The sequence below is a fragment of the Nomascus leucogenys genome, chromosome 8 (assembly GCF_006542625.1).
Source record: "Nomascus leucogenys isolate Asia chromosome 8, Asia_NLE_v1, whole genome shotgun sequence".
NCBI lineage: Eukaryota > Metazoa > Chordata > Mammalia > Primates > Hylobatidae > Nomascus > Nomascus leucogenys.
Genome location: NC_044388.1, coordinates 112,894,404 through 112,905,856, shown reverse-complemented (window position 1 = coordinate 112,905,856; position 11,453 = coordinate 112,894,404). Strand labels below are relative to the sequence as shown.

The window sequence follows — 11,453 nt, the reverse complement described above, 5'->3', positions numbered from 1 at the left end:
CCTCCCTCATTCTCTCCTGGCCAGGCTGCCCCCCTGCCCCTTGGGCGAGTCCGCTGCGTCCCACGGTCCTGACTGTGGCATTTCAGCGCGTCTGGAGGGCTCCCCCGGCAGCGATGTCCTGCTTAGCACGTGGCTCGTCTAACTCTGTTCCCCTGGCCCCCTGCTCTTCTAGGGGTCATCTTAAGGTTTCTGCTGGTCTCTGCCCCCTGTGACACTTGCCGGTACCCAAATGACGTCGTTTATGTCACACTCTAACAGGAGGCCCTGAAGAAGCCCTCACAAATACATTAGCAACGGAGCGCCTGCGGCAAACTCTTCTAACCTTTGGTCTTTATAACCTTTGGTTTCAAAGCAGCTTATGGGAACTTCTCGTTTTTAAAAGATGCCCCTTGTGGCCAGGTGCGGTGGCTTCTGTAATCCCAGGACTTTGGGAGGCCGATGCAAGTGGATCACTTTAAGTCAGGAGTTCAAGACTGGCCTGGCCAACATGGTGAGACCCCCGGCTCTACAAAAAAACACAAAAAAATTAGCCAGGCATGGTTGGTGGCAGGCGCCTGTAGTCCCAGCTACACGGGAGGCTTAGGCAGGAGAATTCCTTGAACCCAGGAGGTGGAGGTTGCAGTGAGCCAAGATCGCACCACTGCACTTCAGCCTGGGCGACAGAGCAAGACTGTCTCACAAAAAAAAAAAAAAAAAAAAAAAAAAATTCCCTTGGGCGGGGCACAGTGACTCATGACTGTAGTAATCCCAGCACTTTTGGAGGCCAAGGTGGGCAGATCCCCTGAGCTCAAGAGTCCAACCTGGGCAACACGTGAAACCCGTCTCTACAAAAAATAAAAAATGAGTCCAGTGTGGTGGTGTGCGCCTGTGGTCCTAGCTACTCTGGAGGCTGAAGTGGGAGGACCACCTAAGCCCAGGAGGTCAAGGCTGCAGTGAGCCATGATCGCACCACTGCACTCCAGCCTGGGCAACAGGGTGAGATCCAGTCTCAAAAAAAAAAAAAAAAAAAAATTCTCCCTTTCCTCAATGCCCCCCCACGACCATATGCCTGTGGCCCGCTGAAGCTTGCATACTCTGCATTGCAATTGTGTGTTATTCTTGATTAGATTCATTTATTCTGGAGAGCCTGAGTTTCTCTTTAGGTTGACACCACTCACTGTTGTCAGTCCCTGCAGTACCCCAAGCATCCTCACGTGGTTAGTAGGGAAACCTTGGCATCTCAAGGATGCAGGTGCAGGAGAGCGAGTCTCCAGGCTGTCAGAGCTGAGCATGCAGAAACCTGCCCTGGAGAGCACCCCGAGGTTCCTGACCCCAGGGTGTCTCAGGCCCTCCTGAGACCCTGGCGAAGAGTGGGATGGAAGCACGGGGGAGTTCCTGGGCACCCCAAGTAGTCTTGGCCTTCATGTGTGAACTCCTCTCCCCAAGGGGGCCCCCAGTGAGCTCCAGCCCTGGGACACAGCTGTGAACACCTGATCCTTGTTCCCAACACCTGTGCACTGGCCAAAAACTGCCATTTGCCAGAGTAGCAGTCAATCACAGCACCTTGTGTTTATTGCAAATGTCCTACCTACAGAACATTAAGATGCCAGCAACCGGCCCGGCACGGTGGCTCACACCTATAATCCCAGCACTTTGGGAGGCCGAGGTGGGTGGATCACGAGGTCAGGAGATTGAGACCTTCCTGGCTAACATGGTCAAACCCCATCTCTACTAAAAATACAAAGAATTAGCCAGGCGTGGTGGTGGGTGCCTGTAGTCCCAGCTACTAGGGAGGCTGAGGCAGGAGGTGGAGGTTGCAGTGAGCCAAGTTCACGCCACTTCACTCTAGCCTGGGCAACGAGAGTGAAACTCCGTCTAAAAAAAAAAAAAAGGACTTCACCCAACTAACTGCTTGTGTAGAAAGAGGTTGCATCCCTGTTCCAGTCATGGCCATGAGGAGCAGCTGTGAGAAGGGCTCTAAGGCACAGCATGGTTTGCAATAAGAAGGGCAGAGCCAGGGAGAGAGAAGCAGACGTCATCCTCTGGGCTTTGGTTTCAAAAATCACAAGGTGTGGGCCTGAACCTGCTGCCTGCCCAGGTCTGGGCGCCTCCACTCAGCCACTGTCCTCCCAGTGCCTCTAAATCTGGAAGGCTGCATCTGAACCTGCCCTTCCAGACAACACCCCTCCCCTGGGAAACCAATGGGGATGAGTAGTAGCCCTCCACTGGGGGCCGTGGATTTCGAGGTGGGGGCGGAGGATGAGTTAGCAGCAGTTGCATATCATAGCTCTCTTCATGTCAGCAGGGAGAGGGAGGTGCCACTGCCTCCCCTGAGATGAGAAAGCAGGCAAGAATCACCAGGGGAAGAACCCTGGGGCAGCTGGCTTGTCCCAGCCATGCCCGAGTGCACCAAATATGGAGGCTGCGTCCTCACTTGGAGAGCCGGGCAGCCTGAGCACCAAGATCCGTCAGAAGCAGCAGGCAGCTGGGGTGAGGGGTGGTGCCTCTGACTCACGAAATCCTGGATTAGTCAGCAACCATCACAGAGGCCGCCAGCATTTATCCCACTGGTTCTTGGGGAAGCACAGAAAACTCAGCAGCCTAAACCGACCATGGAAGAGGCTGAGGCAGAGGCAGAGGCCTTGGGGATAGACGGGGAGAAGGCAGGAGTACCGGCCGCAGGCTCAGGTGTCCAGGCCAAGCTTCTCAGAGCCACCTGGATCATGGACATCAGGCCCTTTCTGTGGCCTTGCTGGGCATCCAGGGTGTGTGGGCTGGGATGCCCCAGCCTTGCCCCCCGAGGGGGCAGCCCTCGAGTGGGTGGAATTGTCCCCCTCATTCTGGTTCTGCATCTGTAGGCTGCAGAAGCACATCTTGTGTAGCTTATGCAGCTTCTAGTGCTCGGCAGGGTGTGGTGGGTCCACAGGGCGGGTGCCCAAAGGGACGTGCCCTCCTGTTCTCCCCAGATGACACCACACCTCTCTTGGGCCCCAACCCAAAGCCTCCTCTCAGCCCCATTCTCCCAGGTCCCAAGTCCCTCTACCTCTTGACTAGACCCCACAGCCGGGAATGGAGCCACAGAGCCCCCAGCAGGCTGTAGCCACTTGTGTCCAGAGGTGACAGGAGAGGCCCTGCCCTGGTGGAGTCTACCAGCATGTTTCATTCTGTGTTCTGCAGGCTGGAAGCACGTGGCAGGCTGCTTTCCCACCCAGAGCTTAAGCTGGGGCCATAGCCCCCAGCTCCAAGACGCCGGGGCTGGCAGGTCTGGGGGGAGTCGGGACTTCCAGGATGCCGGGGCTGGCAGGTCTGGGGGGAGTCTGGGGGAGGTCAGGACTCCTGCGGCTGCAGCTCCCTGGCCTGGTCTTCATCCAGGATGAGCGGGGACTGGAACTCCCGGCCTTGCAGGTACACTTCTAAACCCTGGAGACGAGCAGGGGACAATGGCCAAGTACCCACCTTTTGGCTGGCCACAGCCCCTCTGGCCACACCAAGAGCCACAGTCCCCAGGCGTGATCCCAGGTCTGCCTGGAGTCAGGGAGGGATGGGGACAGAAAGGCTTCCAGGGCCAGGAGCAGACACACACTGCAAAGCCACCCAAGACCACGCTCAAGACCCTAGGCCAGCAGGAGACCCTCCTGTCACGCACAGGTCTGACCTGACCAGAGAAAGGGGCAAGGGCAGCCGAGGTCAGGGAGGTAGCAGAGGCCCCCACCAAGGCCTGACTGGCCCCACAATGGGCTCAGACCTGGGCTGTCTCATCCCCATGCCCTCCCAGGACCTGCAAAGGCCTCTGGATGCCTCACCCCACCCCAGCCCATATCTTGGAAAGTCTTCTGCAAATTTAAGCCACCGACCCCATTGGTTAACCGAGGTAGAGCTGTGCTGTCTCCGCCCAAGCAGCCACCTCTCCCCAGATGGTATTCCAAACCTGACTCCAGAAAAGCCTCCAATAGGGATGGGCAGCTCTCACCTCTCCAGAGTAAGACACCAAGGGTGATATCTCACAGATGGCCGGAGGGTCTCCATTTGGGGGCAAGCTAGGGAAAGTCCACTTGTCAATATCTCCTTGCAGCACCTGCCCAGAGCCCTCCCCCAGCACCCCCACTCCCGAGAGGAGACTGAGCTCTACACACCTGGCTGCCCGCAGCCCCTGTCTCAGCAAGCTCATCTTCCTCTGGACACCCCAAACCCTGAGCACACATCCCACTGCCAAGTGACAGGACCTGATCTGGGGTAGAAAGCACCCCCACAGGCCTCCCACGCAGAGCCTAGGCAGCTGGATTTAGGGGTGGCCCTAGAAAATCAGGGAGATGGAAGCCAAACGTCCTTTTCTTTCCCAGCCCTGAAATCAAACTGTCCTGCTACTTTCTGAATTCATGCCCGGGGCTCAGTTTCAAAGCCTGTGAATAAATGGGAACAACGTGGGTTGGGTGATGGATCCCCTAAAAGCCCTGACCTGACCAAAGTTGCACACGCACCCCACAGATGTATACAAATAAGAAAAAAATTAAAAAATAGCCAGGTGCGGTGGCTCACTCCTGTAATCCCAGCACTTTGGGAGGCCAAGGTGGGCGGATCACAGGTCAGGAGTTTGAGACCATCCTGGCTAACACGGTGAAATCCCGTCTCCACTAAAAAAAAAAAAAAAAAAAAAAAATACAAAAAAATGAGCCAGGCGTGTTGGCGGGCGCCTGTAGTCCCAGCTACTCAGGAGGCTGAGGCAGGAGAATGGCGGGAACCCGGGGAGTGGAGCTTGCAGTGAGCCAAGATCCCGCCACTGCACTACAGCCTGGGCAACAGAGCGAGACTCCATCTCAAAGAAGTAAATAAAAATAAATAAATAAATAAAAGGCAAATCTAAGTATGCTCTTGTAAACAAACGAAAAGCTTGTGGATAAGTTGGGGAGGGAGTTGGGGAGCCCCTGCCTCCCTCAGTGCACTGAGCACAACTTGAAGGGTCAGGCCAGGAGGCTGTGCCGACGGTCACCGTGTGACCTGGAGCTGGCTGGGCACAAGGCTACCTACATCTGCGGTGGTGCCGGGGAGGAAGACCCCTCCCCAGCATGGCTGTCGCAGAGCCAACAGGGCTCTGGAGCTGAAGATTGGGTCCTGACAGCCCTCCCCTTCTGGCTGTAGCTACCCCAGGGCCACACTCACCTGGGCAGCTCTGGGAGCCAGGCCCCATGGGCATCCAGGAAGCGGGCCCCGGCCCGCAGAGCCCACCGGTAGTGCTGGGTGAGCAGGGCCCGGCGTGAGGTGCTGGGACTATCCCTGTCGGCCAGCTCTGCGTTCTTCAGTGGGGAAAATTCCTCCTCCCGTAGCACTTCAAAGGCAACAAAGTTCCTGGTGGGGAAAGGGCTAGTCACCCACGTCCCGGCACAGAGGCCTTGATCTGGGCAGGTGAGAGCTAGGCCAGGTTTCCAGTGACAGAGTGAAGGTCTGGTCCCATGGGCAGCAAATCTAGGGAGGAGCCCCCACAGGTACTGTCTTTGCTCCTGAGATGCCGGGGATGGCCCAATTCCAGCAGCCATTTCCAGCAGCCAAAAGCCCCGACCCTGGGACCCCTGTAGTGAGGGCCAAAGGCCCTGCGAGCCGCCCTGGCAACCTGGCCAGGAGACCTCTCCTAACCATGGGTGGGGGCAGTGGAAGGTCCGGGAGGTGGCACTACTGTCCTCCCAAGTCCACAGCCCCAAGGACTCCCTATGCCCCCACCTCAAGGGCTGCTTACCCTCAGGGCCAAGAGCACCCTCTGGTCTTCTCCCTGAGACCTGCCCACAGGGCCCTTGGCTCCCCCAAGCCTCTACTTCCCTGCCAGCTGGGCCTCAGTTCCCACCACCAAAACTGAGGGAAGGAAGAAGGGGAAAATAAATGAGTTCCACTACTAACTTAGCGAACCGGAACACATCAAACACAAACTTCTCCATCTTTATCCCGTTCGGTTTTAGCGGCTTTACCAGATTCCCCGCCTCATCCACATATGGGACCTTCTTCACAGCCACGTGTGGCTTCAGCAAAGGCTCAAACTCCCTGGGGCACGGGAGAGCAGAGGGGAGGAAAGAAACAGATCAGATATGGCACCGCTGGGGGCTCTGTCCCCACTTCTGAGCACACCCAGCTGGGTGGGACAGGATGGCAGAAGGACACTACAGGGCACAGAAGCGGCAGAGTAGGACCAGATCTCCAGGGAGAAGCAGGCACAGGCCTCCTCCCTACATCCCCGTGCCAAGTGCCAGGCACCATCAGCCACATCCCTGCCCAGGCAAACAGAAACTGGCAAGCCCCGGAGCAGAGGTAGCACCATGGGCACCAGGGCAGGTCCCCAGAAGGAGGAGACGGCAGACTTGATCACAGAGCCTTACAACGGCTGCCTGCTGAGCACGGCTTGTGCCTGACCTCCAGGACCTCTGCCTTTGCAAGCCAGGATCCATTCTCCACCCCAACCCATCAGCCGCTCCTGACCGCCCCCCCCATCAGCCGCTCCTGACCGCGGCCACCCCAACCCATCAGCCGCTCCTGACCGCAGCCGCTCCTGACCACAGCAGCTGTGGCCCAGGGCACTCAGCTCACTGGGACCCCGCGGGTCCCTGGTCAGCGCAGGCGCCTCTGGCCGGCAATCCTCAGCCACCTGCTGCCGCACACCTGGTGACCGCCTTAAGGAAGCCTCGGGTGAAGAAGTGGTTGCAGATGTTGCCTGCATTGTACAGCAGGCCCCCGTCGGCAGCACGTAGCTGTGCGGTCTCAGGACTGATCTCGCTGTACTCCACCACCTGGGGGACGCCATCCACCTGGCACACCACGCCCACGGGCTCCTCGGGGTATGCCTTTTCCACCACCTGCAGCCAAGACCAGGGATGGGCTCCGAGGGCTGGGCGGAGGGGCAGGGCTCCACGAGGGCTGGGCCGGGCTGGGCGGAGGGGCGGGGCTCCACGAGGGCTGCGCCGGGCGGGGCGAAGGGGCGGGGCTCCGCGAGGGGCGGGGCCGGACTGGGTGGAGGGGCGGGGCCCGCCTCGGGTGCGGGGCGCCGCGCAGTTGGGCGCTAACCTTAGCGCCACAGTCTGCGCCCTGCAACACACAGAAGCCGATGAAGACAGGGTCTGCCAGCCGCACCAGGATGTTGTCCACACAGTACACGTGCACAAACTCTACTCCCCGGCGCTCCATGTCCTCCAGGATCTTGTGGTCCTCCAGCGCGCAGTAGAGGCCCCCGTTGCCGTCTGCAGACGGAGAAGGGAATGGGCGTCGCGAGGGCTCCCGCCAGGGCTCGCTCTGGGGGTCTAGGACGTGCTGGAGGCGGGGGAAGCCCCGGTCTTGTGCCTAAGGCAGCCCTGGTCACTAACCAGACAGCCCAGTTGTTGTACCATGTGACAAATCACGATCAAGGCCCAGAAAAAGAGGCGCCTAACCCAGGACCACACAGCCTCGGGGCAGCCGCGAACCCGGGCGCGTGGACCCCCAGCTACGCTCCAGTTCTAGTCTGGGCGGTCCCTCCCCGTCTCAGGAACGGGCCACACCTGGGGCCATGGCAACTTTGTCTTTCCGCTCCAAGATAACCTTGCCATCAAAGGTCACAGCAGGCAGCAGGCGCTGCTCAAACATGACCACGTTGGCAGGGTCCAGGTGGAAGAAGTTGTGCTCCCTGAAGAACTCGGCCGTGGGCCCCAGAGTGAACTCGCTGGTCATGACGTACCTGCAAGGGAGGCACGGTGAGCCGGCCGCGAGTACGCCTGGCCCTGCAGGCAGACGGGGCTCGGACCAGAGCCGGCATCGGGGTTCGGGGTCCAGTGTCCAGCTGGGGCTGGGGCCAGGCCCCATTTTGGGCCGGTTCTAGGCTATGTCCCGGGCTGTGCCGGGGTTGGGGCTCGCGTCTGGAGCGGGGTTGTGGGGGGGCGTGGGGAAGGGTACCTCTGGGCCGAGGTAGGGCAGGCAGGACACACCAGGGGACGGTGCAGCGGGTCCCGTGGCGCTCACCGGCCAGCTGCTCCACCCGCCGAATCCGCTCCGCCTGCAGCTGGTACAGAGTCTTCCGGCTCGGCAGCCCCACACGGTACATACCCTTGGGGTAGGTCACGCCCAGGCGAGTGCCCTGCCCCCCAGCCAGCAGCAGGACGGCCACCTTGTTCAGGGAAATCTGACGGAAACCTGGGGGTACGGGCGCCGTGAAGGGACGCCCGGGACCCACCCACCCTTCCGCTTTAGGGGAAGCCAACCCTGGGGCTGGGGCGCCAGGACTCGGGGGCTGGAACGCGTGAGGCGAGACACGTCTCAAAATAGCGAGGAGAACTACAGTTCCCCGAGCGCGGCCTTGGTTCCCACCCGCTCCGTGGGCACGACCCCCTTGCCGGCCCCCCGGGCCTCCCACCCCGCTTACCTTCCTCCTCCCAGCGCCGCCGCGTCTCGGGGTTGCTGCGGCTGGCCCTGCCCACGCGCTCGGGGGGCAGGGGCCGCAGGCGCGCGGCCAAGTCGGGCGGCGGGCCGTGGGGGCGCGCGCAGGCCTCCGCCGCCCGCCGGCAGTGCTCGCGCAGCGCCTCGGGCTCCAGCAGCGCCAGCTCCGCCAGCAGCGCGGCTCGCGGCTCTGGCGCCAGCTCGGCCCAGAAGCGCAGGAGGTGCTCCTGGCCAGCGCGCTGCAGCCGGGCGCGCACGTCCTGCTCCGAGGCCATGTCGCCGCTGCCGTCTGTCAAGTCGGCACTCGTGACCCGCGCCACCGACCAGCGTCACGGGACCTGGCGGGCGGTGTAGACCGCCCCGCCCCTCCCCGCGCCCTGCCCTGGAACCCGCCCACCCCCGCTGCGCAACCCCCGACTCCGTCCGGGTTCTCTCTGACCCCACCCTGTCCACGTCCCCCCAGCCCCCCCGCGTCCGGTCCGAGACTCGAGACAGGGCCCAGCCCCATCTCTCCAGCCTGTCCCCCGTCCCTCTCCGTCCCCTGGACCCGCTCCGGTGTCTGGCCCTGGCCTGGTCCCTCGAGCCCCCGTCCCCGTTCCTGCCTTGCTCCAGGCCCCGGGCCCATGCCCGCCCTGTCCACTCCGCGCCCCACCCCGAGAGATCCCAGGACCCTCTGGGTCGCCCCAGCTGGCGTGGGCAGAGGAACCGACCATTGAGCTAAGGGAGGAAGAGGCCCCAGGGACGCCCCGCAGGGGAAAGCTAGGTTCTGTCCCCGCACGGGCTTTGAACCTGAAAGGGGCATGGCCACCTTTGCGCTAACCAAGACCCAGACGGAGATCTCCTGGTGCAGAGACAACCGGCCAGGGTGCATTGAAGAGGCCTGGGCTACGGCTGAGCTGTTGGGAGGATGGAGCCAGACCAGGTTCCCGGATGCCAGCACGGCGTCCGCAGGAAGCCACCCCGCGGCTTGGGGCTCCCTTCCACACACCCTTCCCCCTTCCCATTGCCCGGTGACCAGAGCGCTCTGCAGCCCCTCGCCCACATTGTTATTTTACTATCAGGTTTTAAAATATCTTGCTTGTGGTCGGCGCGGTGGCTCAAGCCTGTAATCTCAGCACTTTGGGAGTCCTAAGTGGGGTCAGGAGTTCGAGACCAACCTGGCCAACACGGTGAAACCCCGTCTCTAATAAAAATACAAAAATTAGCTGGGCGTGGTGGCGGGCGCCTGTAGTCCCAGCTACTCGGGAGGCTGAGGCAAGAGAATCCCTTGAACTCAGGAGGTGGAAGTTTCAGTGAGCCGAGATCCCGCTGCTGCACTCCAGCCTGGGAGACAGAATGAGACTTCATCTCAATAAAAATAAAAATAAAACAGTTTGCTTGTGAAAAATATGAAAGGGTAGCTTCTGCCAGTTGGGCACAAAACTTTCTCCTAGAAACTATATAGTAAGTCTAAAAGTAATATATGTGACTGCTTAAAAGAATTCGAATGGTGGCCAGGTGCAGTGGCTCATGCCTGTAATCCTAACACCTTGGGAGACCAAGGCAGGATGATCGCTTGAGCCCAGGAGTTCGAGACCAGCTTGGGCAACATGATGAAACCCCATCTCCACTAAAAATACAAAAATTAGCTGGATATGGTGGCGTGCACCTGTAGTCCCAGCTACTTGGGAGGATGAGGCACGAGAATCACTTGAACCCGGGAGGCGGAGGTTACAGTGAGCTGAGATCGCACCACTGCACTCCAGCCTGGGTGACAGAGCGAAACTCTGTCTCAAAAAAAAAAAAAAAAAAAAAAAAGCCAGGCGTGGTGGCTCACTTCTGTAATCCCAGCACTTTGGGAGGCTGAGGTGGGCAGATCACCTGAGGTCGGGAGTTTGAGACCAGCCTGACTAACATGGAGAAACCCTGTCTCTACTAAAAATAGATACAAATATTAAATATAAATATATAAGCATGGTGTTGCATGCTTATAATCCCAGCTACTCTAGAGGCTGAGGCAGGAGAATTGCTTGAACCTGGGAGGCGGAGGTTGCCATGAGCCAAGATCGCGCCATTGCACTCCAGCCTGGGCAACAAGGGCGAAACTCTATCTCAAACAAACAAACAAACCGAAAAAAAACCAAATCATGCTGTTACAGGAAAGAGGTTCCAGACCTCAAGAGAGGGTTCTTGGATCTCGCCCAAGAAAGAATTCAGGGCAAGCCTATAGAGTAAAGCAAAAGCAAGTTATTAGGAAAGTAAAGGAATAAAGAATGGTTTCTCTACAGACAGAGCAGCCCTGAGGGCTGCTGGTTGCCCATTTTTATGTTTTTTTTTGGATGATATGCTAAACAAGGAGTGGATAATTCATCCCTCCCCTTTGTAGACCATATATGGGAACTTCCTGATGTTGCCATGGCATCTGTAAACTGTCATGGCGCCGGTGGGAGTGTAGCAGCGAGGACAACCAGAGGTCACTCTCGTTGCCATCTTGGTTTTGGTCGGCTTCTTTAACGGAATCTCTTTTATCAGCAAGGTCTTTGTGACCTGTATCTTGTGCCAACTTCCTATGTCATCCTGACTTAGAATCCCTTAACCGGCCGGGCGCGGTGGCTCACGCTTGTAATCCCAGCACTTTGGGAGGCCGAGGCGGGTGGATCATGAGGTCAGGAGATCGAGACCACGGTGAAACCCCGTCTCTACTAAAAATACAAAAAAAAAATTAGCCGGGCGTGGTGGCGGGCGCCTGTAGTCCCAGCTACTCGGAGAGGCTGAGGCAGGAGAATGGCGTGAACCCGGGAGGCGGAGCTTGCAGTGAGCTGAGATCGCGCCACAGCACTCCAGCCTGGGCGACAGAGCAAGACTCCGTCTCACACACACAAAAAGAATCCCTTAACCATCCGGAAATGCAGCTCAGTATGTCTCAGCCTTATTTTACCCAGCTCCCATTCAAGATGGTGTTGCTGTGGTTCGCACACCTCTGACAGTGATATAGGACCCAAAATGAAGACTAACATCTCCCTCGTGCCGCCCCATGGACCCCTCAGGCAGTTGCGTCTCCTTGCAGTTGGGTTCTGCCCCTACCTCCACACACATGCCCTCACTGAGTTTGG

At 59.0% G+C, this 11,453-nt stretch overlaps 1 protein-coding gene across 1 annotated transcript; it reads right to left on the bottom strand.

Moving 5' to 3' along the window:
- Positions 1-1,529: 1,529 nt before the first annotated feature.
- UAP1L1 (UDP-N-acetylglucosamine pyrophosphorylase 1 like 1) lies at positions 1,530-8,679 on the bottom strand. Its single transcript, XM_003279803.4, has 9 exons — positions 8,348-8,679; positions 7,914-8,118; positions 7,491-7,666; positions 7,021-7,193; positions 6,619-6,812; positions 5,866-6,006; positions 5,137-5,322; positions 3,950-4,016; positions 1,530-3,399 (listed from the first exon to the last, which is right to left on the bottom strand). The coding sequence occupies exons 1-9, from the start codon at positions 8,634-8,636 to the stop codon at positions 3,307-3,309; spliced, it is 1,524 nt and encodes a 507-aa protein (XP_003279851.1). The 5' UTR covers positions 8,637-8,679; the 3' UTR covers positions 1,530-3,306.
- Positions 8,680-11,453: the final 2,774 nt, after the last annotated feature.

Excerpts from the sequence above, each read along its gene's own strand:
- UAP1L1 (XM_003279803.4), bottom strand. The coding sequence starts at position 8,636 with ATGGCCTCGGAGCAGGACGTGCGCGCCCGGCTGCAGCGCGCTGGCCAG. Across the intron at positions 7,194-7,490 it reads CAAAGTTGCCATGGCCCCAG|ACGGCAACGGGGGCCTCTAC; the intron begins GTGTGGCCCGTT and ends CTCCGTCTGCAG. Across the intron at positions 5,323-5,865 it reads GATGTGTTCCGGTTCGCTAA|GAACTTTGTTGCCTTTGAAG; the intron begins GTTAGTAGTGGA and ends TTTCCCCACCAG.